Source organism: Sceloporus undulatus, chromosome 11 (genome assembly GCF_019175285.1).
Source record: "Sceloporus undulatus isolate JIND9_A2432 ecotype Alabama chromosome 11, SceUnd_v1.1, whole genome shotgun sequence".
Classification (NCBI taxonomy): Eukaryota; Metazoa; Chordata; class Lepidosauria; order Squamata; family Phrynosomatidae; genus Sceloporus; species Sceloporus undulatus.
Window position 1 is genome coordinate 1,717,253 of NC_056532.1, and position 27,402 is coordinate 1,744,654.

The 27,402-nt window shown below is 46.0% G+C and overlaps 1 protein-coding gene across 1 annotated transcript in view; it reads right to left on the reverse strand.

Moving 5' to 3' along the window:
* Positions 1–27,402, reverse strand: part of LOC121916973 (CAP-Gly domain-containing linker protein 2-like) — a 68,345-nt gene that overhangs the window by 10,589 nt on the left and 30,354 nt on the right. Inside the window, 9 exon segments of the mRNA XM_042442565.1 lie at positions 269–478; positions 481–508; positions 5,114–5,218; positions 7,243–7,303; positions 7,534–7,637; positions 9,905–10,102; positions 11,148–11,361; positions 15,678–15,802; positions 19,618–20,162. Coding sequence (XP_042298499.1) covers positions 269–478; positions 481–508; positions 5,114–5,218; positions 7,243–7,303; positions 7,534–7,637; positions 9,905–10,102; positions 11,148–11,361; positions 15,678–15,802; positions 19,618–20,162 — 1,590 coding nt within the window.

Sequence of the window (27,402 nt, forward strand, 5' to 3'; positions counted from 1 at the left end):
GTTTTTCTAGCTCCAGCTGGTGCTCCATCTTGATGCTCTCCACCACAGCTTTCAGCTCCACAATCTCCTTGTGCTGGGTTCAGGCCCCGTGTTCAGTAGCCTTGAGGTCTTCTAGTGACTTTTGATGATCGGATGCCAACGTGTCCAGCTTGGACTTCCAGTTGTCCATTAGACCCATATTCTCATTGGTGGCCTGCGGACTTTTGCTTAAGGTCCACTTTCTTGGGAGTATTTGTCATTGAGAGCTTTCAACTTTTCAATCTCTTGCTGATGTTCTTCAGGGTCCTCTTATGCTTCTCCTTCAGCTGGATGCTTTCTTGCTGGTGCTCCTTGTTGGCCGAACAGCCGATCCCGCAGACGGAGGGCTTCGGTTTGCAGGCCAAGGTGTGGTCTGGGACTGGCTGATTGGAGGCCTTCAAACACTGTCTCAGGTCCCTCCACTCTTGTTCGGTTAAGGACAACTCTTCCTCAAGCTGACGATTCTTGACTTCTCTGCAACAGTGGTCAGCTAAAATACACACACACACACACACAATACATACAACAAGTCAGTTCTTGCATTTCCATTCATCAGTCTTTCATATGGTGGACAATTTGCTGGATTACAAATCCCGCTTTCCTGGTAATTGACAGTACAGGAGTTGGAATCTAATATCATCGGGAGTTGGGGAAGGGTACTCTAAAGCTTCTCCACACATTGCACCTTTTCTATAGGTACATGAAACTCTCCCAAGATATTCTAAGTGCACTCTATAGTGTAGAGTAAGTGCCAACAATGCATCTTTTGGCAATTGTCCTACAGGTCAGGGAACAGGGAATTGCTACAAGCAACACACAACCCTATATTGCTTAGCAAGAAAAGTCTCTTGGAATGGGACGGTAAGAGTTGTGAAATGGTAGATATGAATTTCACCACTTCGGACTCCCCATATGTAACTAATCTAGTACGCGCGCGCTAAAATCTTCCCCCTGCTGGGATAGTTGTTGCTCTTTTTTAAACTTACACAGGCCTTCACAGACTGCCAAAATAAAGCTGCTTCGGGTCTCTTTGGAGGTATGCTATTTAAATGATGATGTCCTAAGAATCCAGAAGCTGGACCAAAGCTGCCTCCAGTGCTTAGGAATGGAGTGTGGCTTGGCGCGACCTCCGGACTCTTAGGACCCATGCATCATTTAAATAGCAACTTCCAAAAGAGCCCAAGCAGCTTTATTTTGGCAGTCTGTAACAGGCCACAGTGCTCTTCACTGTTTAAAGAACCAAAACAGGGGAGACAACTTGGGGCACCCTGAAAGGCTGCCCCAGGCATGTCTGAGTTAGTACTGTCCACTCATCCTCATCGAAGTCCTGGCTGCCATTCTTCTGCATGCGCAAGCCAGACTTTAGAAGGCGACCAAGTTTTTATACAGTTGGCCACACAGAGAGTATTCAGTCTGTAGACCTGTTCCAGCTATAAACATTGCCTTCTGATCAGAACGGCTGATGGATCGAGCCACAGAAGCTCATGGTTGAAGTCCTTGTATTCCAAGGACTGCAAGGTGTGTAGGGGGCTATCCGAACCCATGATAATAACATGTTAAAACATATTAACAACAGATTTCCTTAATTTGCTATTATTTCATTGCTGATGACGCCTTGAACGCCACGGTCTTACCCTGGTGTAAAAGGAAATTTACAAATACACCCAACCCAACCCATCCCTTTCACGCCACGAAATACCCACCCTCGGAAAACCAGTTAGAAGTCATCAGCAACATGTTTAAAAGGAATAAGGAGGGAAGGGTGCTTGATGTAAAAGCAAAACCGCTGACCATGGTTAATGTTCAATGATGGGCTTGGAAGCAGCTGGGCTGATGGGGTGCGGCGTTTTTGGCTCACGAAATCATGGCGGGAAGCAATGGAAGGCATTGGAAGGGCTGGTACATTCAGAGGCAGGAAGTCTGGCCAAGGCTGGCGGTTCGAATAAGAGGGCACCTCAAATCGGGTCCATCAAATCCATCATTAAATGCCACCATCAAAAGTCCTGGGCTTAGAATCAGCTGGAGAGACACTGGAGGCCATTTGGTTTAAAGCCTTTCTTGTTGTAAGAAATCCAGGTCGGTGAAGATCTCCAGCCAAGGAGAGCTCACCCACGTCTCCAGGAAATGGATCCCATTCTCAAATTGCTTCTGCTATCAGTTCCTTCTACAGCAAAGGGATCTCATAGCACCTTTGAGAGAAGTTGGTAGCATGAGCTTTTGTAGACTTGAGTCTACTCCCTCAGATGCATGGGGCAGCATGCATGACAAGTTTATGACAGCACATGCTGCCAACTTCTCTCTTTCAGTTAGACTCAAAGGTGCTACAAGATCCCTTTGCACATTGAGAGAGAAGTTGGTAGCATGAGCTTTTATAGACTTGAGTCTACTACTCCCTCAGATGCACGGGGCAGCATGCATGTCAAGTCTATGAAAGCTCATGCTGCCAACTTCTCTCTTTCAGTTAGTCTCAATGATGCTACAAGAGCCCTTTGCACATTGACTTTCCAGACTAACACAGCTATGTCTTTGGATAGTTCCTTCCACTGTTCAACTAAAATCTTATCAACTTGCAATCCTAGCCCACTGAATCTAGGCCTGCCCTTTGGGTCGGCAGCAGAGGGTCCTCTTCTCCATGTGTTACAGCTCTTTGGGAGTTGGAAGAATGCTTTCATGTCCCCATTCAAGGTTCACAATAGGGCCAGTCATGGGGAAGCGGGCAAAGTGCCACTTCTGGCTTTCTCTGAGACCAGATATGAACATAAACGGTTGTCAGATGTTCTAGGATGTTACGCCCATGGCAGATACAGTATATCAATATACAAGCTTTGGGAAGTACTTTTTTCAACATAGGATTCTGCAGGATGCCCAAGCCTAGACTCAAGGACCAAATCTGGCCCCATATGGGGTGCTGACCTGGCACCCTGGTTCTCCCCAGATAGTGACAACCTTCTTCCCCATGTCAACACAGTTTGGTGCAATGAGCATTGAGAATGCACATTTGGACTATAGGATTCTACAGAAGCCAGTGTGATGTAGTTTAAGCATTGGACTATGATTCTGGAAGCCAAGATTTGAATCATGGCTCAGCCATGGAAACCCACTGGGTGACTTTGGGCAAGTCACACTCTCTCAGACTCAGAGGATGGCAATGGCAAACCCCCTCTGAAGAAACTTGCCACTCTTCTCCTCTATATGCACATCTGAAAAAGTGGGCAATAGCCCCTGGTAGGATATGCTGAAACAAAGAGTTCCTCTTAGAGGTGCTACAAGACTCATTTTTCCTTACTCCTCCTCTTTTTGTATCACTACAATTATGTGCGATTAAGCACGAAGCACAAAAATTCAACATCCAAGACAACTGACGCTGAATTCCACAAATAGTCCTAGATTTCAAAGCGAGTTTCCATAAAAGGACCAAGATCTCCCAAACACCCTTCAAGGTATTCCCTGCCTTCAATGCGTGATAAGACCGTGAGCCACTGTTACAGGCCAAAGAACCTGTGTATCTACTGTGCCATTTTGGGCCAGCATCAGCCTCTTCATTCTCTCTCTTGGAGAGCGGTAAGGAGAAAGTAACCGATTCTAGGACCTCATAGATTCACTGGTGGCTTGGTCAGCATCCAAAAAGGAAGCTCTCTGGGATTTCATAGAATCATAGAGTCGGAAGAGACCACAAGGACCATCCAACCCAACCCTCCGCCATGCAGGATCTCACAATCAAAGCATCCTCAACAGATAGGCATCCAGCCTCTGTTTAAAGACCTCCAAAGAAGGAGACTCCATCACACTTCAAGACAGTGCGTTCCACTGTCAAACGTCTCTTATTGTCAGGAAGTTCTTCCTAATGTTAGGTGGGTTCTTATTTCCTGTAGCTTACATCCATTGCTCCTTGCCTTATTGTCTGGAGCAGCAGAAAAGAAGCTTGCTCCATCCTCAATACCTCCCCTCTTTGTCCCCTTGCATCCCGTGATGAAAGAAAGACAGCATATCAGTCCACTAAATCCAATCATTATAGATGCAAAGGGCAACGTAGATGTAGAATGCCCTTCGATTATTCATCACAATCCCAGTATCAAACAGCATCCTTTTGAATGTTTCAGCCAGCACACTCTTGCTGGATCCTGGATCCCCAAAACCCTACTATGGAATTTGGTTTGGATGCAGAATTCCTGGGGCCCTGAAGGGTCCTGCAATGATGAGGGGTAAATACAGATTGCCATTGACCAAGTGGCAGCAACGGCACATAGAGAACTGCTCGGCAAGCCATAGAGAGAGAGGGCAGAAATTTTTTACCCTTTCACTAATTTTAGATCAGGTGAGCAGCCCTGGGCAGCCAGAGAGGGTCAGGAGGCTGTGCCACCCCTTTGACCACCATTGGATTGCCATGGGCTGCATGCGCTCCTATCTAGAAAAGCTGGAAGTGACCAGAATGTCTCTTCAAGTATTCCAAAATTACAAGGTCCCATTTTAGGTCAGAATTGTGCTTCAGTGAATCTGGAAGGTACATTTGATGATATGAAGGGTTTTGGGACCGGGAAGGGCCAGGGGCCACACAGATTTGTGGGGCCGCATGTTGCCCATAGGCTACACTATTTCCACCCCTAATGTACGGCCGAAAACAACAACTTTCCCTCTCGTCTCGGGTATAACAGATAGGAAGGCTTGCCGAGGGGGCTGCGTGCAAACACCACAAGGTAAAGGGCCCTCTTTATTTAGCCGATGGTTGATTGCTAATTGGTTACGTTGGATGGTGAATGGCAAAATATTATTACTCCCGTCGCAATGGCGTCATGTTGCATGAGAAGCTAGCGAGCAGAAACCAAAAGAGAGCTTGGCCCCGGAGACACAAGAGGAGGCAAAATTGCCCGGCCATCTCCAGTCGACGGAGAAGACGGGGAATCACAAAGTAAAATGTTATCGTGAAATAATGAAAGCTCAGCCTCAAAGAGGGAGAGGAAGAGGGTTTGTTTGGGGTTAAAGAGATGCAAGCCAGCAAGCAAACCGATCCACAGGCAACTGGCTAGCATGGAGCAGGGCAGGATGGAAAAGGGACTAGCGGTGATGGGAAGGTCAGTTGGGGGTTTGATGGGATTACCCTGGTGTCCTCCAACTCTTTGAGAAGCTTTTCGGCCTGCGTCTTCTCAACCAGGAGACTCTGCTCGAGCTCCCGTATTCGGGCATGCTCCAGCTGCGTCTGGGTCTGGTCACGTGTAGGGAAGAAAACAAAGAGCGGGAAAAAAAGAAGGAGAAAAGGAAGAACAAAATGGGAGAGAGTAGAAAACCAAGGAATACCAAACGAGAAGGAACCAGAGAAGATGGCAGTGTTGTTATCTACTTCAGCGTACAAGGCAACGGGAGACAGGGGAAGGAGAGGAGGGAAAGAGCAAGCATGGCTTGTGAGCTGAGCAGGGAGATGCCTCCGAACCATCATTTTGGGGGACGGCAGACCCCTGCCTGCTCCAGAAGCCTCTGCCGGGGGTGGGATGTGAAGTCTCAAAGGGCAAAGAAGGGGACCCAACGAAGACGTAACACACAAAAATACCAATCCTGCAAGAGAACTTTCACATGAGCTTTGAGAATGAATGCAAACACACTAACGCACATACACAAACTTCACATGTGGATACAGACAGTCACTCATCTCCGGATCTCAGATGAGAGCAAACCCCACTGCAAACATTGGTCCTAGGCCAGTAATTCCTAAGCGATCTGTTTTGGGGGACCCACCATCTCCCTTCTATGCTAAGGACTAGTACTAATGACTTAGGGCAGTGATGGTGAACCTTTTCGAGGCCGAGTGCCCAAACTGCAACCCAAAACCCACTTGTTTATTGCAAAGTGCCATATCCCTCTGGCTTTCTAGTAACAAACTCTGGCAAACTCTGTGCTGGGATGATGGCACATGTGCCCACAGAGAGGGCTCTGAGCACCACCTCTGGCACGCGTGCCATAGGTTTGCCATCACTGACTTAGGGCCCAAACAGACAGGGCAAAATAAAGCTGCTTCGGGTCACTTTGGAGGCATGCTGTTTAAATGACACACGCATCTTAAGAGGCCAGAAGCTGCGCCAAAGCTGTGTTCCAGTCCTTAGAACTGGAGCATGGCTTGGGTATGGCTTCCGGCCTCATAGGACGCACACAGCATTTCAACAGCATACCTCCAAAGTTAAGGCAATGCTTTTAAATAGAACCTGTATTTATACCCATTAAATAAATATACAATGCCTTCTATGTGGAAGCGTTTAGAAAGTATACTTCACATTCCCAATTACACCTTTGTTTAGAAGAGCTTAAAGATTTACGTTGCAATCCTAAACATGCTTCCCCATAAAAACAAGTAACGCTTGGCTCAATGGGGCTTCGCTCTGCGTAAACAAGTGTACAGTTGCAACCTTTCCAAAATGTGACCTACAATACACGGGTTTGTACTACAGCTCCCAGCATCCCGACCATTAGCCAGAATGGCTAGGACCGATGGAAATCCTAATCCAATATCATCTGGAAGGCACTCTTTTGAACACAGCTTTTAGTAAATAAATCAATTTGAGGAAGGTTTTTCTTAAGCTTTTCTGTGCCAAGAGCATGGAAGGTAGACACCAGAATGTGGCAACGTAAGAGTTTTCCAAAACGTGTGTTTAAATGGGAAATAAAAATGAAACAATATTGGATGGGGAGGGAAAAGGCTATGATACTTGGAGATACCTGTTATTAGGACTGCAAGCATTTTCCTCTATGAAGAAAGATTTTTAAGAGATAAAAACCAAATCAGAACTGTTCCAGACTGCCAAAATAAAGCTGCTTTGGATCTCTTTGGAGGTATGCTGTTTAAATGACGCATGCATCCTAAGAATCCAGAAGCTGCACCAAAGCTGCACTCCGGTGCTTAGGAATGGAGTGTGGCTTTGGCGCGACCTCCGGACTCTTAGGACCCATGCATCATTTAAATAGCATGCCTCCAAAGAGACCCAAAGCAGCTTTATTTTGGCAGTCTGGAACAGGCCAATGAATACAAACCAGCAATGTCCTCTATAGCACATTCTTTGTCGGCAACACACACATCACCATTCAGCATGCTATCAACCATCATCCAGTCAATACATTGCTTCTATAATAGCATATTAAAAGTTGTAGACCAGAAGACAGCAAGAAAAAGGCCTGAGCCTGAAGATGTCAGCAGGTGAAGCCATACACCTCAAAAAGGATAACAAGCAAACACAAACTTACCTCCAAGTCTCCCTTTGTAATAGATTCCTCCTCAACACGAAACTGCAAATCTTCTACTTTTCTGCAAAGAAAAGTCAGGGGAAAGATGTTGAAAAAGAGGCTCTGTTTAATCCGTATATACTCGACTATAAGTCAACTTCACGTATAAGTCGAAGACAGGTTTGGGGGACAAAATTATGGATGTTGATATGACCCGTCAAAGGTGCTACCTTGTGAGCCTGAGCAAACAGTTAGGCTGCATTTTCCCCAGCCATGTTCCACTTCCAACCATATCTCCCAGCAAACTGATACCTTTTCTCCTCTTCTAACTGGTTGAGCAACTCCATTTTTTCCTTCTGGGCTCCTTCCAGCACTGTCCGTGCTCTTTGCAAATTGCCTTCCGCTTCGGTGATATACTATGGGAAACAGAAAGGAAAAGATCCCAATACATTTACTGTACACTGAATCAACTGTATATAGGTATATACATAGGCATTAGTCTATATGATGTATCATAATATGCTGATTATATGCCACCACAGTTTGTCAGTTTGTTTGTTTGCATGCATTACAAATAAATAATGCATATAGTATTCTACGGTGAACTCGCCACGGGTCAAGAGCGTAAGAGAGGCACCCCAAAGAAGAGATACAAGGACACCCTAAAACAACATCTCAGGCTCGGCCAAACTGATCACCAAGAATGGCCCGCCCTGGCCTCGCATCGGGAGGCATGGAGGCGCACTATCCACGATGCTGCGGCCTTTTTCGAAAGCTCATAGTGAATGAGTCTCGAAGAGAAACGACAACGCAGAAAGAACCACAACCCGGAAACATCACCCAAGGAGACTTTCCGCTGTGCTTTCTGCAACCGGACCTGTTTGTCCTGGATTGGCCTTTTTAGTCACCAACACACTTGGACAAAGTGTGGGATCATGAGTCCTTCCTGAATCTTCATTCACGAAGCAAAGCCAGAGAGAGACATATTAATAATGATATGTAATGTTTACATTACATATGAATAATCATGGGCTGATGAAATGATGGATTGAAGGACAGAGACTGCAGTGTCCACAGTACAGTTGGCCCTCCACATTTGCGGTTTTGACTTTTGCAGATTTGATTATTGGCAGTGTTGGTTTTTCGCTAGGAATCTCTAACTCCTCTGGCGCAACTCTGCCAGAAGTTGACCATAGAGTTCTGCTGGAGAACCTAGATATTCCTAGACAAAACCCTTCTCTAGGCTTTTGTAGGTCCTCCAGCAGGATTCTATGATCAACCTCTGGCAGTGGTTGACCACAGAGTTGCACTGGAGCACTTGGAGATTTCTAGAGAAGTGTTCTCTTAGGTACAAGAATAGTATTTTTACTTGTGCTTTTTGCACATTCCCGGGGGCCCTTCACACCTAAGTAAAGTTATACAATGTGGAGGGACCATTGTACAACTTTGCTTTTGTCCTCCATTCCCTTGCCACACTCTCAGCCAAAGAAAGACCAGAGTGAGACCTGCTGAGCAGAGTGGCTGAGTCCAGGATCAAACTAGAGATAGAAAGGACACAAAATATGTAATCTAATCACTAGCTTGTTTACTAGTTGTCACTTGGTGAGATATGTGTGTGAATACAAGATGAGAACATTGCCCCCTCAAACTAGAATTCAAGGATATAGCTGTGTTAGTCTGTATATAATCAGTATGTAGAGTGATCTTGTGCATCTTGGAGACTAACTGAAAGAAAGAAGTTAGTAGAAGTCAAAGGCTTTCACTGCCAGCATCCATAGTTTTTTGTGGGTTTTTCAGGCTATGGAATTTATCACACTAGTGAGATCCCACAGGAAAACAGGATTTAAACGAGAGTTAAATTAGAGAAAACCCAGAAATGCCCAAAGTTTATCACACGCCGCCGCCGTTAACATGAAACTATGCGAAATTAAACCGGAGAAAAATGGCAGCTTTTTACTTTCTGAAAGTAAAAAGGTGGCACTTCTCTCCACTTTAACTTTGCGTCTTTTCACTTTAGCAGCAATTCGGTGTGATAAACTTCCCAAATTTGCAGGCTCTGTTTACATTCGAATTTAATATAACTCTAGTTTAAATCCCATTTTCCTGCGGGATCTCGCTAGTGTGATAAAGCTCTATGTGGCCATGTTCCAGAACTTTGGACTTCAAGCCCCAACCAACAGTCGGAAATTCTGGGATCTGAAGCCCAAAGCATTTGGAGGACCAAAGGCTGCCAAAATAAAGCTGCTTGGGGTCTCTTTGGAGGTAGGCTGTTTAAGTGATGCATGCATCCTAAGAATCCGGAAGCTGCACCAAAGCTGCGCTCCAGTGCTTAGGAATGGAGTGTGGCTTTGGCGCGACCTCCGGACTCTTAGGACCCATGCATCATTTAAATAGCATACCTCCAAAGAGACCTGAAGCAGCTTTATTTTGGCAGTCTGGAACAGGCCAAAGTTTGACGCAGAAGAAGGAGTGCCAGCAGGTGTTGCTTGTTACAAATGAAATTCCCTCTTCCACGCAACCATCACAGGAAGAGGAGCCCTTTCCAGGTTTCACTCTGGCAACTCTCCTTCTTTCCAGACCACTGGGTGACCCTGGGAAACATGCACATGGGAGCACCATGTGCAACCAGGGTTCTCAGTTTAGAAATGGCATTGCATGTTCTTGTTTCTGTGGGCATGCCTACCTGCTCATGCTGGGCCTTCAGGATGGCGATCTCCTTCTCCACCTCACAGATGCGGCTGGTTGCCTTTGCAACTTCTGCGCGCTCCAGGTCCCTCTCCGCCAGGAGCTGCTCGATGTGCTGCTGCTTCTCCTTCAGAGCCTCCTGGAGGGCCGTGGTGCCGGAGATCTTCCGGGCGTAGCGGGAGGAGGTCTCCGTCAGCTGCAGAGGGAGAGTGGCAAAGCCTTGATGGGAAAACCAGGTTGGCTCAGTTACTCATCCCCTCAGCCTGGCAACAAACCGAACATCCAAACAGAGCTTGAACACAGGGACGCATTGCTTTTGCTTTCCATGGGTCATAAAATTATAGAATTGGAAGAGACCCCAAGGGCCATCCAGTCCAACCCCATTCTGCCATGCAGGAACTCTCAATCAAATCACCCCCGTCAGATGGCTATCCAGCCTCTGTTTAAAGACCTCCAAGGAAAGGGACTCCACCATCCTCTGAGGGTGCATTTAACACTGACAAGCAGTTCTTACCATTAGGAAGTTCATCCTAATGTTGAAACGGAATCTCTTTGCCTGGAGCTTGCATCCATTGTTTCAGGTCCTATTCTCTGGAGCAGCAGAAAACAAGCTTGCTCCCTCCTCAATATGGCATCCCTTTAAGTATATAGGGGGGGCCCCCCCTCTTTCTCCAGGTGCCACCTCAAAAAACACCCAACTTGTCCTTGTGACTTTTAGCCTTTTCTTCCTATATCTTCTCAGGGGAAAGCCAAGGCTCAGTGATAGAGCAACTGATTTACTTGTACAAGACCCTCAGCATTTCCAGGTAGACTTGTCCTAAACCAGTGGTCCCCAAACTTTGGGCCTCTAGATATTTTGAACTTCAATTCCCAGAAGTCCCAGCCAGCTTGGCCAACCATCAGGAATTCTGGGAGCTGTGGTCCAAAACATCCGGAGCAGACCAAAGTTTGGGGACCACTATCTTAAACCCTAACAATGCCAGTTAATAGAGAGATCGTGTAGCACCTTTGAGTTCAACTGAAAGAAAGAAATGGGCAGCATGAGCTTTCATAGGCTTAAGTTTCTGAATTTGCCAGTCATACTCTGCTATATGCCAGCATTGGCTATATGGCTCAGATGAGTTGCTGACACGACCTTCCTAGCAAAAGGAAGCGTGGCTGTTCCTTGTACAGCGCTATAGAAATAAACGCTAATAATAATAATAATAATAATAATAATAATAATGATAATGGTTCCTTACCAGTCCACTCCGGCTGGGCCGCCCCCCAACAGAGGAGGCCACGGAACTAACGGAGCTGATGGATGAGCTGCTAGGGCTGTGGGTCAAGGCAGACACCCCCATGGCCATCCGCTTACTCTTCTTGGCTTTGGCTGGGCTGGTGGAGGGGAAACCGATCCGGATCACCTTGTGGATAGGCGCAAAGAGGCCAAACTTGGGAGGGCACTGAAAATACCTGGTGCAAAAAAGGCAGACAGAGACGTACAGAGATTAAGCACCAGTTCCTTTCTGGTATAAAAAGACTTCCAAGTCCACACTCCATTCTTCTCGCACATTATAACTAGCCCCAGTCAATAGTCTAGCCGTATCATTTTGGACCGGCTAATGTTTCCAGTTTGCAAAGGCTGCAGATGAAATGTATTGTGGCTGGATCCGACATCTCAAACAACACGATGTCACTGGCGCACTAATTTTAATTGTACAAATGCACTCCTGGTCACCCTTGAAACCTAGGCTTCCAGGGCTGAGTCCAAGGGCGCATCCACACTCATTTTGATGCGCCGAGGAGATGCGGATCGCCGTGCTGATTCATATCATGTATTTGTAAGTTTGCTTTTACCGGTTAATATTAATATATATTTGAGACACTTTGTTCAAAGACCGTAAATAAAATTGATTGATTGATTGATTCACATCAGGTTTGTGGTTCCCATTTAGTTTTGAGTTTGCGGATCTCTTTGAATCATCGTAACTCCTTTGTTATTCACACATGCCATCCTTTCAGGGTAAAATGGAGCTGCCTCCGTTCCCTTGAAGGATACAGAGCAATCTGGATCGATTCAGAAGGTTACTGACACTGCCAAAGATGCGGATCGATGCAGATCTTTTAGGAAAACTCGGGGAAAAACCAGTATTGAATATCCTGGGTTAAGTGGGTTTTTTGCCAGCCCTCACCAAAGTGAATCCTTGTTGTTCGCAAAGGTCCCGAAGGCACCTGATGCACCAAAGTGCATCAGGTGCCTTCGGGACCTTTGCGAACAACAAGGATTCAACCTGGATTCATCCTGGATTATTCTGGTAGTGTGAATGGGGCCCAAGAGTATACCCCAAGCTGCAAACCTATGATTTAAGGGAGAGTGTCAGTGCATCCAACGCAGGCTGAATCCTTATTCCCTGACCTGCTTTCCGACTGACCAGGAGCACCTCTTGTCTGGATTTTCAATTAGTTTGCCTTCATCTAGACAACAGACAACGGTTTATAGCGAAACAACCTCCTTGGAGTTAGATAAAAAGGAGAGATAGGGTTGGCCATCATCGGCACATTGGTGACACACCGAACCTCGAATATCCAGAAGTTTCATGTTTCGTGGAGAGGCTTTGCAAGTTGCAGCAAGAAACCAGTTAAGGCTTGCAGATTATAGCTTCAGAGAATCGGGAGTTTTGCACACAGCTTTTGCCTGAAGCTGTGCGTCGTTCTCTGTCCCATAAAAACCAGAACATTTGCACTTTCATCTCCTGCACATGAAAGCTGGGCCAGGCTCTGATATCTGCAACTCTCGGTCTCCAACCCTTCTTGGGTTTTCTCTGCCTTTTTAAATTTCCATTTTAAATATTTGGAAGGTAAAAAAGATCAAGTAGCTATACAACACCTGGATACAGAGCAATCCTTTGCTGGAGCAAAGGACATTTTCTGGTGATGGTGAGTGGCAGTGAGGGCAGTGAAAGGGAGATGTCTCCGAGACTTAAATGGCTGCCAGGAATGTCATCTCATCTAACTACTGTACCCAAAAGGCATGTTTTATAGGCCTGCGGAGTAACTCGCCCAGATGTGAGCGGCTGTTCCAAAACACCACCTCGAGCGGGAACAAAATAAAAACAGCTGGCAGCTGTTTCAGATTATTCAGCCTCGAGGGAGGTGGCATTCCATACTTCTGGAGGAGAAAATGGACCCTTGAGAGGCAGCTGCCCAAACTCATCCTTTCCGAAATAAACTTGTTGAGGGCAATAGTAGTGTTTAAAAAATGGTTGCGTGGGCAACAGATCTGCTGAGATACCAAGGAGGTCAGTTGAGCTTCATGATGTAGGATTGTCCTATCTAGGTCAGCTCCTTCATTCTGTGCAGTTAGACAGTCCAAGAGCTATGGCAAGATATGGTTCTCATCTGAGGTTGGACTCCGGTGTCCAGGGCGCTTGTTGCACTTTTGTGTCATCAAGTCTGTTTCATAAAGAAATCCATGTCCTTGATCTTGCAAGATCTGAGCAGGACTGTTAATAACAGGGTCTCTTGTCGGAGATCCCTTATGTATAGCGCTTATGGCAACCCTGTACATAAGGGATCGCCAAAAGATCCTGTTATTAACAGTCCTGCTCAGATCTTGCAAACTTGGGGACATGAATTCCTTGATGAAGTCTACCTATCTGTGACATGGTGCCTTCATCTTTACCAAGCATTGCTCTCTTTACTTCATCTTTCTCATGTCATCTCACATGTTCAAAGCCTTAGTTGAATCTCATCTAGGCTGTACCAATTCAGAATCCAGGTGAGGTCACTAGGTGGGGTCTCTTGGATGCATGCATCTCCTTTTTTTGATGATGGGCAATGCACCCCGCATTGCACATCATCAAAAAAAGGAGAGAAAACAATAGAGGTTGTGTATGGCATAAAACTGTGTGTACTACGGGAATTTATGGGCCCAGACAGACAGGCCAAAATAAAGCTGCTGTGGGTCACTTTGGAGGTATGCTGTTTAAAGGATGCATGCATCCTAAGAGGCCAGAAGCCATGCCAAAGCTATGCTCCAGTCCTAAGGATGGAGCACAGCTTTACCGCAGCTTCTGACCTCTTAAGATGTGTGTGTCATGTAAACAGCATATGTCCAAAGTGGCTCGAAGCAGCTTTACTTATGGCCTGTGTGTTCGGTCCCTTATGTCTACAGGATTCTTAATTAGGAATGACTTTTGAGCCATGGTGGCGCATTGGTTAAATTGATTTATTCTTATATTTATTTGTATTCCGCTCTTTTCCCAGGACTGGGACTCAAAATGCCAATACTGCAGCCAATACTGCAGGTTGTGAATTCGATCCCAGCCAGGGACGTAGCCAGGATTTTAGGAAGGGGGGAGGTCCAGACTAAGCATCACCATTATAATGGAGCTTGGGCGCGGCGGCACAGCAGCACACACCATTCATTTTTCTAATGGGGGGTCTGGACCCCAGGAAACCCCCCCCCCCCCTTTGGCTACGTCCCTGATCCCAGGGACTCAAAGCCTGACTCAGCCTTCCATCCTTTCGAAGGTTGATAAAAGGAGTCCCCAGCTTGTTGAGGGCAATTGGCTTACAGATTGTAAACTGCTTAGGGAATGCTGAGTTCACAGATAAGCAGTACATGCTATTGCTATTGCTATTTTACAATTTACACAGAAATACAACTCGTCTCATCTGAAAGGGGAGCGCCATGGATTTAAAATGGCAGGCGGCTCCATGGCTCAGCTGCCCAGCATGAAAGAGGGCAGGCATCTTAGGGTTCTCAGATCCCTGGACTTGGCCCTTCTTCTCCAGTCTTCAGGATAAGGGTGAAGAATCTTACCATGAGAACACTACTTTGAAAACGATTGTATATCCTCATTCGGCTTCATCTATCAGACATTAAGTCTTTTGTGGAGTCGACGGCTTTAGTGGCCGACATCCATAGATTTTTGTGGATTTGGGGGTTCTGTGGCCATGTTCTAGAAGAGTTTATTCCTGATGTTTCGCTGACATCTGTGGCTGGCATCTACAGAGAATGCTGGCATGGAAGTGAGTAGGGTATGTGTATGTGTATGTATATATATATATACACACACACACATACACACACACACTGTGTGACAGATTAACATGGAAATCACTCCTCCCACTCACTTCCATGCCAGTGTTCTCTGAAGATGCCAGCCACGGATGTCGGCGAAACGTCAGGAATAAACTCTTCTAGAACATGGCCATATATAGTCCGAAAACCCCACAAAAAATCTATTACATCTTTCGATTTGAATGGCATACTCTTGTGTACCTGTGTTTGATGTTTAAGATATCACAAAGGGATGGTTGTTGTAACAGCACCATTATCTTATCTCTAGAGCCCCATTCCCATGTGATATCCAGTCATTCCTAAGCCTTGGGTTTTGCCTGGGATTGTCCTGACCTAGGCCTGTTCCAGACTGCCAAAATAAAGCTGCTTGGGGTCTCTTTGGAGGTATGCTGTTTAAATGATGCATGCACCCTAAGAATCCGGAAGCTGCACCAAAGCTGCCCTCCAGTGCTTAGGAATGGAGTGTGGCTTTGGCGCAACCTCCGGACTCTTAGGACCCATGTGTCATTTAAATAGCATACCTCCAAAGAGACCCAAAGCAGCTTTATTTTGGCAGTCTGGAACAGGCCCTAGTAACCCTAGCACCATGTTTGGTCTTCCCTCGAACTACCCGAACCCCTGAGGGCTACCCAAAGGTGCGTCATGCTGGCTTCAGACCTATATCCAAGCTCAAACATCTGACATCGGTGAGCCATCTCCGTACCTTGTTCCGGCAACAGCTCCATCATTCTTCCCCAGCGGTTCGTCCAGCTCCACCCCACACCATTCCCCTTTGGCAAAATCCGTCTCCCCCACGTAGCGCACGACGCCGGTTTTTGTTCCACCAACCTGTCGGAGGGAGAAAAAGGAAACCATTTTACAGGTGGCACCTTTAAAAATAAAAGGACAGACATATCAGTACAAATCCAATCAAGCTGCCTGCTAAAAATATTTCTCTTGTTAGTGGTCTGAATAGCAAAATGGATCAGTTCCATACCAAATCGGGGATGAAAAGGAATCATTTTTCATTTCCATAGAAACTGGAGTTCTGGGTTGACATTATTGCTTAATAATTGTCATGAAAAAGGTGCAGAAATATAAATTAGGGGACCTAATTTGATTGATTTAGGAGGGCAAAATGCCCGACTAACAATGACTTCATTTCATCCAGCATGAAAGAACCCTCCGCATATGCTGTGTATTTTATATTATGCCACTACTTGCCTGTTGTCATTGGTTTTAATAGTTTATTTAATAGAGTGGTGTTAATAGTAATATGTTTAATAGTAATATGTCTTTTTTAAGGGGGGGTCATGATATATTGTGTTGTGTATCGGATGTTTTTATACTGTAAGCCGCTCTGACTGCCTTATGGTAGAAGAGCGGGATATAAATAAGAGGCCTGTTACAGACTGCCAAAATAAAGCTGCTTGGGGTCTCTTTGAAGGTATGCTGTTTAAATGATGTCTGGGTCCTAAGAGTCCGGAGGTCGCTCCAAAACCACACTCCATTCCTAAGCACTGGAGGGCAGCTTTGGTGCCGCTTCCGGATTCTTAGGACGCATGCATCATTTAAACAGCATACCTCCAAAGAGACCCCAAGCAGCTTTATTGTGGCAGTCTGGAACAGGCCTTAAATAACTTTCAGCCCCAAATCAGAGATAAGAATCCCTCTCTCTCTCTCCTGTGATGGGTTTCCAAAGGCAGCTGAATGCGAGAGGGAGGGAGAGAAGCGGGTCTGAATCCTTGTGCCTTTTGAGCGGCGACATGAAAATAATCCCTTTGGGAACCAGAAGGAGAATGAAAACCTAGAATTATCGCATCTCATAATTGCAAGGCTGCCGTTCCTCCGAGACCACCCACGGGTTTCTTTCTACTACGGCCCACTTAAGCTTGCCGCTTGGATGAAATGCAAGAGACGGGGAGCCTTGAGCTCTGGGCACAGGGACGTAGCCAGGATTTTAGGAAGGGGGGGGTCCAGACTAAGTGCCACCATTATAATGGGGCTTGGGCACGGCAGCGCAACAGCATGCGCCATTCATTTTTCTAATGGAAGGTGGGTCTGGACCCCAAGAAACCCCCCTTGGCAACATCCTACTGGGCAGGAGACTGCTGTCAATTCCAAGCCTGATTTTGGCAAGGGTCAGCCCTAGAGAGTTGCTCCTCTGAGCATATTAAGACTCATGGTAGCAGAGCAGGCTACCCTGAATGAGTAAGAAGCCGGGAATGTCTCTGAGGAAGAGTTCAGTTTGCAAACACAAGAGGTTGTCACTCGGAGCAATATGATGCACAGAAGTTCAAGGGCCAGGGATCATTCTGTGAGTTTGGAGCAACAGAATTGATTCAAAACTCTCATCCTTATTAGTGATGACAAGTGATGACCAAAATGGTAGAGTCTGGAAAGCATGCCGTATGAGGAGCGACTTAAGGAGCTGTGTACGTTTGGTCTGCGGGGAAAAAGGTTAAAGGGTGGCATGATAGCTGTGTTTGGATATTTGAAGGGATGGAGCAAGCTTGTTTTCTGCTGCTCCAGAGAAGAGGAGATTGCATGCACCTGCATCCCAGCTTATATCAACATCATGGTTTAGTCAAGCAACATATTTGCTTCTGCCTCTTTTTACACCCATTATGCACACCTGTGCATATATATAGAAACATAGTTCAAATCTTCTGTTACTTACACACACAAACATACTAGGATGGTACATTTTATAGTCATCCAAACAACCAGTGTGGTGTAGTGGTTTCAGCATTGGACAACAACTCTGGAAAATATGGCTCTAATTCCCACTGGGCCATGGAAGCCCATTGGGTGACCATGGGCAAGTCACACTCTCTCAGCCGCAGAGGAAGCCAAGGCACCCCCCACCCCGAATAAATCTTACAAAGAAAATCCTGTGATGGCTTCACCTTAGGGTTGCCAAAAGTCAGAAACGACTTGAAGGCACACAGCTACAACATCCACAACAATAACAACAACGCCGTGCAGAAGTCACACAGAACTAGATCTACAATGTAGGCTTTCTGAAGCATTCTCATCTGAAGCACTGCGAAACATCATCCTCAAAGTCAGTTTGAAGACTTTTCAACAAACACAAAATAGGTGGGACCAAAAATATATTGATTCTTGACCCCAGTTCTCCCCTCCCAGCCAATGTAAAGTTTTGGGATAACAGAGGTTTCGTACTGTTTTTCAATGAACCATGATGGGACAAAGAGAAAAGATGTGTTCTAATTATGAATAGGTTGACGCTATTCTGGCGCAACAGGGTGAAACAAGGCTTTCGTCTGTTATGCCGCCGCAGAATGAGCCAGAAACACTAAATGCCAAGAGCTAAACTCGAGAAAAATGTGCTGAGCTACTATGGTGCGAATGCCATTGTGCTGTCAAAAGGACGGCTGCGTCTCTTCCTCTGCAGAATGCAAAACGATTGGAGATGCCACACCAATGCCAGACATGCCCATGCCCATCTCACTGAGAAGACCTCCATCTGAATCGGGGTCTGAGGTCACCTCTTTCCCCCACATCTCATTTGTATCTCTTTGGACAGACCACAAACAGCTGTCTGGACTGTTACCCAAGGGTCAGGTTGGCATCAGCATTGGAATGGCAACGAACACCCAATCCATTGCGACAGTGTTTTCTACATTCCTGTGCGGAAAGGACAAGATGTAAACCCTCCGGGTGACAATCAGGTTCAGAGCTGGGAGTTCCTGGTATATGTGCTGGCAACCTCTCGACTGCACTTCTGCAATGCGCTCTACATGGGGCTACCCTTGTGCCTAGTTCGGAAACTTCAATTGGTTCAAAATATGGCAGCCAGACTGGTCACCGGAAAATCTAGAGGCAACAACATAACACCAGTCTTAAAATCTCTTCATTGGTTGCCCATTAGTTTCCGGGTGCATACAAGGTGTTGGTTATAACCTTTAGAGCCCTACATGGCTTGGATCCAGCTTACTTGCGGGAACGCCTTCCTCCATACAATCCACCCCGAACACTCAGGTCCTATGGAGAAAACCTATTGCAGCTGAGGAAGACTAGGGCATGTTACAGGCTGCCAAAATAAAGCTGCTTCGGGTCTCTTTGGAGGTATGCTATTTAAAAATGCATGGGTCCTAAGAGTCCGGAGGTTGCACCAAAGCCACACTCCATTCCTAAGCACTGGAGTGCAGCTTTGGTACAGCTTCCGGACTCTTAGGACCCAGGCATCACTCTATCGGCAGGTCATTCCATACTTTAGGAGCAGCTTTATTTTGGCAGTCTGTAACAGGCCTAGGTTGGCTGCGGTTACCCAGAGGGCCTTCTCATCTGCTGCTCCTAAAGTATGGAATGACCTGCCGAAAGAGATCCAACATATCACCACTCTTGATGCCTTTAAAGAGGCTGTTAAGACGGATTTCTTCCGGCAGGCCTTTCCATACTGGGGATGCTTTGATTGTGTATTCCTGCATGGCATGAGGTTGGATTGGATGGCCCTTGGGCTTTCTTCCAGCTATATAATTCTATGATTCTATGATCCCTTAAAGTTTGGGCTGGAGTGGATTTACTGCCTGAGTGACATGAAAGTTGCTAGCCATAACTGAGTGGATTTACTGCCCGAGTGACATGAAAGTTGCTAGCCACAACTGAGGAAAGCTTGGCAAGAGAAATAAAAGACTTACCAGGACGCGGTCTCCGAGCCTGAAGTCTTTATCCCCTTTCTTCACTGACCCACTGTCCGACAGGTTGGATCCAGATTCGTTCCCGGTCTTCATGGTGCTATTGAGGACGCTCTCCCGGAGGGGGATGACACGGGTGGAGAGAGGTGGGGTGGAGGTTCCCGAGTGCAAGGACAAGTTCTGGGCTGTCAAGGACTCCACCGAATGGGCATCGCTCCCGGACCCCTCTGCTGTTGGCTGGCGGGTCAACTTGGAAGGCCGAGTGAAGATCCCTTGGAGAGGTTGGCACTCAAAGTAGCGCACTCCACCCACGGAGCCATCGTTCTTCCCCACTGGGTCATCCAGAACCACCCCTGCCCACTGTCCTGGGGCGAACTGAGTCTCCCCCAGATACTGGATCACACCCGGCTTGACTCCATTGACCCAGACACGTTCTCCCACCACAAAATCCCCCAAGAAGTCATCTCCCACTTCGGCAACCTTTGATCCTGGAGGCTTCTCGGCGGTGGCTGCAGAAGATGTAGAGCCCTGTTTGTGCAGTGGTGATCCTGTGTAAGAAAAACACAAGGTTGTTTATACATTTATATATCAATTAGATCAAGATCCTCAAGGGTAAAGATACATTCTTGAATACCAAACAACTAGATCCAGATACTCAAGGTTAAAGATACATTCTTGAATACCAAAGTCTGGATCATCCATCCCATAGCATTTCCAATGTGAAAGCTGACTGTGAAAACATCAACTCATTTGAAATTTGGTGCCAGAGTAAAGTTTTATGGAAACGCTACACTACCAAAAGGAGACATTGTTGAGCACCCTTTGGGTTCGGCCAGTCAACCAATTACAAATCCATGTAACAGTTGCCTTGTCTAACCCACATTTTACTAACACGTTTGCATGAATATCATGGGGGACTTTGTCGAAAGCCTTACTGACATCAAGATACGCTAGAGCCAAAACTGGTTTAGCATTTGGCATTGCTCCCTGGAAGTTTAGACTAAAAACCCAAAATAGATTCCCACTGAAGTTGGAGCCACTAGAGCTGAAACCTTTGGTCGCTTAACTTGCGCTTCAATGCTTTTTGCTGTTGTTGTGTGCCATGCAGTCATTTCCAAATTATGGCAACCCTAAGGCTAACCTATAATGAGGTCTTTTTGGCAAGATTTGTTCAGAGGAGGTTTTCAATGGCCTTCTCTTAAGGGCGAAAGCAGATGACTTGCCCAAGTGGTTTCCTTGAACAAGCGGCAATTTGAACCCTTGTGTCCAGAGTTGGAGTCCAATGTTCAAAACACTTCCATCCCAATGTTTCCCTCTAAATGAGTTTAAATCCTCCTGACAAGTCCTCTTCCACCACCATCTGGACAGAAGCAAAATCCTGCCCAAAAATGCCACCAGCAATGCCCGGAGATGGAAAGCAAAAGGTGGGTCATGCTCCAGTCGATGCCAAGTTTCCTCAGCCAAGCTGAGCATCAGGAACATAATTCAAATGCACAGCTGACCTTTTATATTGCTGGTTTGCAACTGGCAGCCTGAAGCCACAAGTCCCAACCTGCAGGGCAGCTGGCAATGGTGGGAGATTTAGTTATCCATCCGAAAAGAAGGACAGAGCAGACAAGGCAGGAGGACACTTTGGCTGCTCCCACTCCGCTTCCTTTCAGCTGCAAGACCTGGGACCTAATCCTATTTTGACTATGTGACAGACAGTGCCAAGAAAGCCAGCTGTCGGGAGGAGCAGAAACGCATTTCCATGGTTATCTGGTAGTATTAAGTGGGGGAAAGAAGCCTCAACAGAAAGCATAACAAATATCGGGCTTTTTCTCCATTGCTGGGGAACGTGCAAGAAGGAAAGCAGAATACAGTGGTACCCCGGGATACGAATGCGCCGCCTTACGAAATTTCCGGGTTACGAAAAAAATCCATTTAAAAAAACTGTTCCGGGTTACGAAAATTTTTTTGGTGCTTTTCGGCGCTATTTCGCACGAAATCGCAGCTTTTCCCCATTAGCGCCTATGGCTTTTTCGCCTTACGAAGATTTTCAGGTTACGAAAGCGGCGGCGGAACGAATTAATTTCGTAACCCAGGGTACCCCTGTACAAGAAGCTCCAAAACAGCACCAATACAGATCTGTTAAGGGAGTGTAGCTCAGTGGCAAAATGCATGCTTTGCAACTAGAATGTCCCGGGTTTGGCCACCAAATGCATCTGAGGAAGTAGACTGAAGTCTATGAAAGCTCATGCTGCCAGTGTCTTTCTTTTAGTCCCAAAGGTGCTACAAGATCTCTCTACTTACTCTCTAAGTGGTTTACAATCTGTAAGCCAATTGTCCCCAACAAGCTGGGGACGCATTTTGCCGACCTACAAAAGGATGGAAGGCTGAGTAAAGCTTGGAGCCCTGCAGGATTGAACTCACAATGTTCTGGCTGCAAAACCAGCATTGAACCAGTGTGCCACCATGGGAAAAGCTTAGACCCCATTAAAAAACAAGCAAGCAAGCAGGAATCTGCCTATGTGGGCGGATGTTGTCACAGAAACAAGTCGGATGCATTGGTGAATGTGAAGCCATGTTCAAAATCTGTCAGAAGTTGTGCTTGGAATGTTATGTTTCCAAAATCATAATAGATCATGAGATGCAACTTGTGGCCTCCGTTCTCTTTCTCTCTCTCTCTGACACACACACAAGAAACTCACTGTGTGAGTTGTTGCATTAATTGCCGCATTACTCATTGCTGCTCACTTTAATTATGCGTTCAGTGGAAAACAAGGACCCTGGAACATCTCCTGCCTTGTCCTCCTACTACAAAGTTTACCTCCCACACATCTTGGATTCTGGTGATGTTGCAATTAATGACTACAAACTTACTTGTTCCAGAGAGGAAAGTAATGTTTCGAGTACTCGTTGTGTTGGCATTTAAAAATAACACAGGCAGGTTTGTCTAGGGGTTTGTCTCCTCCGACACAAGATGTAATTTGGCACATCTCGATGGGCTTCACTTGTGTGCCTTCAAGTCCCCTGTCAACTTATGATCAGGAGTTTATCACACAAAGGAGATCTCCCATGAATATCCCGGGAAAATCGTGTAATTAGGCGTAACGATTTCCCATAACGCCGCACAAAACCCGCCATTAAAGTGGTCACAAAGAAGCATTAACGCGCATCTTTTTTACTTTCAAGGCTTTAGCAACAATGCATTTCTGATAGCACTTTATTTGCGCAATTGCTTGTGATAACCATTTGCACAACTACTCGCCATTTCCGCTTCATTTGCCGGATGCTTTAAATGTGCTTTAATCTCTCTTGAATGCCGAAATTAGCCCCGGTGTGATAAACTCCATAGGGTTTTCTCAGCCAAGGAACCATTAGAGGTGGCTTTGCCAGTTCCTTCCTCTAAAATATAGCCTACAGCACTTGCAATTCCTTGGTAGGCGTCATCAGTTACAAGGCTTAAATGTCTCTCCAAACCCTAGGCCCCATTCCCACTTTTAAAACAGATCATGAATCGGTTTGAAATGGTTCAAATGACCCTGCTTCCCACTTAATCCAAATCGCTGAAGCGATTCCAAGAGGGGGGCCATGCGCTAGACCAGTGATGGCGAACCTATGGCACGTGTCCCAGAGGTGGCACTCAGAGCCCTCTCTGTGGGCACATGTGCCATCGCCCCAGCACAGAGTTTGCCAGAGTTTGTTACTAGAAAGCCAGAGGGACATGGCACTTTGCAATAAATAAGTGGGTTTTGGGTTGCAGTTTGGGCACTCGGCCTCGAAAAGGTTCACCATCACTGCGCTAGAACCACTTAAAATGCGTCTTTTTGACGTGGTTTTTTCCCACTTCTTTTTCAATAAAACGAATCTGCACAAGTGTGAACCACATGCAGATCGGAATCGATTCAAATTTCCCCTTCAGCCATCTGGCACTGAATCATTTTTAATCGACACTGAATCATTTTTAATCGATTCAATTGTGAATGGGAACCACAAGTGGGTTATTTTGAGGGGGAACATGCGATCGGGGCAAATGTAGTGGGAACCATGCTCCGCTGTTGAATCGATCCATCGATTCGGATCACACAGCGATTTATCTGTAAGTGGGAATGGGGCCCTATAGAGGCTTCCTTAAGCCCTATACAGACAACCAAAATAAAGCTGTTTCAAGTCACTTTGGAGGTATGGTGTTTACATGATGTATGCATCCGAAGAGTCCGGAAGCTGCACCGAAGCTGCACTCCAGTCTTTAGGACTGGAGGGTGGCTTTGGTGAGGCTTCTGGACTCTTAGGACACATGTATCATTGAAACACCATACCTCCAGAGTGACTCGAAGCAGCTTTATTTTGGCTGTCTGTATCAGGCCCAGACTCTGGTTGCAAAAGGGGCAGAAACAGAGCTAGGTCTCCAAATGGAGAAGGCAAATGTCATGGTTTTTCTTCCATTGTTTTTGTTCCTGGTCATCTCATGCCCAGGGAAGGGGAGCGGGTGTCACAATTTTGGATCTGCACAAACCTTCCCTGTAATAACTTCCCTCGAGGAAGATTCAGGCTTGTGGCTCGAACACTGTCACTCTTTGTCCCCAGCATAATTTTTGCCGGAGAAAGAAGTCAGTGGAGCTTGGAAAGCTAGCGTGACCAATTCTCCACTTTCCGGTTGGCCTGAGAAAGAAGGTATTGCCACCGTGTCTAATTTGGATTTCAGATCTTTGACACTTGCAACTCAAAACATGAACACCAGCAACGTTACTTTCTAATGTGTTTCCTCCAAGCTTTGGTAAGAAGGGGAAATAAGTAAGGATTTGGGCTAATCTTTCCATCAGTTACATCATCCACAGTTGGTATAAAAGGGCGAGAATCCCTTGCGGATACAGAGGTTTGTAGGACCTCAAACATCTCTCAGACAAGAGAAAAAATCGATAGAAATCTATAGTAACAGGTTTTAACTTTCAATCAATACTGCAGTCTCTCTCAAAATGGCGATTGTAAAAGCTGGAGCATCACGTCCTGTGGCCATTTTGGGAAGGACTGCACAAGAAACATGTATTTGGGACCACATGGATACCTGGGATGCTGATAAGGATGGGGTTGGGGCTATTTATTGCATTTTTGCACATGCTTTGAGGGGATTTCTACATGGATTGGGGGCAAAATGGCGGCAAATTTAAATAGGGGGTTGGGGGGCCTTGTGAATTTCCAGGCCCTGAAAAGTTGGATCCAAGGTTGGAATGGAGACCAGAGGATTCCTGTGCCTTGTTTTAGCATAGAGGCAAAGAAAGTTAGCTTTCTTCCAAGTGAGCTAAAATTCTTCCCATTCCATTTCTGCTCAAAGGCTTCCACACTGCAGAAATAATCCAGTTCGACACCACTTTAACTGCCATGGCTCCATGCTATGCAATTCTGGGAATGGTAGCCAACCAACTTCCATTCCCAGAACGCCATAAGAAGGAGCCACGGCAGTTAAAGTGGTATCAAACCGGATTATTTCTGCAGGCAGGGTTAGTATCAGGCAATGAGAGGCAATTCAAATTGGTGTTCCTTCTGGGACCACATTGCAGTCAGTCTGCTCTCACCGCTTCTCCCCAAAGAATCATGTTTTAACTGAATTAAGCTAAGCGCGAGAGCCACACTGAACAAGCCTACCATCAAATCTCACTCTGCCTCAAGGAAGCTTTTTGGCAACGAAAGCAAGAATTGTGGATCTCGGCTCGACACACACAAACACACACAGATGCACTTTCTTTATAAAGATGCATTCGCGTTTGAGAGCAAAGGAACAAGTACAAAGAAAGAGGTGGAGATAGAGGAGGGGAAAGTCCATCAGCTTGAAAGCCCAGCTGCTGTCCCTAAAGAATAAAATGCCATGCTCTCGGATGCCGGAGGAGCCTTCCCGCCCATTAACACTCAGCATTTTGATGCTACCCATAAACAGCATGGTTTGCGATTGGCAAAGAAAGGGGTCAGGCGAGGCTGCATCCTTTTACCTTATCTTAGATGCAGAAAATCCTATACGAAAAGCAGGCTTGGACACAGAAGGAGGAGGTGGGGAAAAAACGGAGGAAGGAACATCAATGATCGAAGGTACGCCGACGACATCATATTACTAGCAGAAAACATCCCAGACCAAGGAGTTTATCCCACGGGGGCTCATTTCGGCATTAAAGAGAGATCAAGCGCGTTTAAAGCATCCCGCAAACGAAGCGGAAACGGCAAGGAATTGTGCAAATGATTATCACACGCAATGGCGCAAATAAAACAACATCAAAAACGCATTGTCGCTGAAATCCCGAAAGTAAAAAGATGGGCGTGAATGCTTCTTTGTGACCACTTTAATGGCGGGTTTTGTGCGACGTCGTGTGAAATTGTTTTGCGTAATTACGTGATTTTTCAAGGATATTCCCAGGATAAACTCCCACTCTCCTAACATGCCCCTAAGTTTTACCCTCAACTTATCCATGGGTCATATCAAAATCCATAATGATGGCCCCATAACCTGCCCTCGACTTATACATGAGATCGACTTATAGTTGAGTATGTATGGTACTCATTGTTTTTGAACTCCAACTTCCAGATTACTCAGCCATATCACAGTATACACTCCTACTATGTGTCCACACTACACAGTTATGGCGGTTTGAGGCCACTTTTGAGGCTACATCTCCATCCTGCAGAATCCTGGGATTGGTATTTTCAAGGGGGACTTTAAAGAGACTTTAAATTCTTTGCCAGAGAACTCTAATGCTGTGGTTCAGCAAAATGGATATGTCAGTTCTAAGCAGTGCAGTGGTTTAAGCGTTGGATGAGGACACCGGAAGAGCAGGGTTCGAATCCTGGCTTGGCCATGGGAACCCATTGGGTGACTTGGGGCAAGTCGCACACTCTCAGCCTCAGTAGATGGCAATGGTTTCTGTCTTAAGAAACGTGCCACGAAAACCCCATGAACAGGGGGTTTAGTTATTTAAATAAATGAATTTAAATGTAAAATGTATTTACGCACGTTTTTAAAAATGCATTTATTTTTGTAGATTGTAACTGCCGGTCTGTGGACTTTTCCACATGGAACTAAAAGCAAAACCAAACAGGTCATCTAGCAAATATCATGTTTTACTTTGCTCCTTTGAGATACACAGACGAAGGCAAGGTCACTGTACTCTTCCTTGTAGTATACATTTAAACTCATTGCCTGCTATCTCACATTTCTGAGCGCATTCCGCATTGCATTGATGACAACGGCGCCTTTGGGACTTTTCCAGGAATGCGATGAAACGATACATCAGGCGAGACTGATAAGGAATCTCTCTCTTTGGGCCGGTTCCTATTCTAAGCATCGTTCGATATACTGAACGGGGAGCATCTTTTATTAATATGGCCAACCACATTGATCTCGATGGACACTTCGCTGCTAGAGCCAAGAGCAGCTTCCCAAGGTGGGAATTTCTGTATCTATACAGTATTCTGTATTTGTAAGACCATTTTTAAATTTCCTTTTAGCCCTGACCGGGATGCGCTAATATGGCCTACATGACAGATTCAAAATCAGCACCATTAACTTAGAATCAAAGGATTATAGAGTTGGAAGAGACTGCAAGGGCCATCCAGTCCAACCCCATTCGGCCATGCAGGGGGTTCCCAGATTATGGAACTAGTTGTTCCCAGATTATGGAACATCCTTCCAAGAGAGGCTAGGCTGGTCCCTGCCTTTCAAGCTCCTGTATCATAGAGACCCTAAGGCCCATCCAGTCTAACCCCATTTTGCCATGCAGGAACTCACAATCCCTGACAGATGGCCATCCAGCCTCTGCTTAA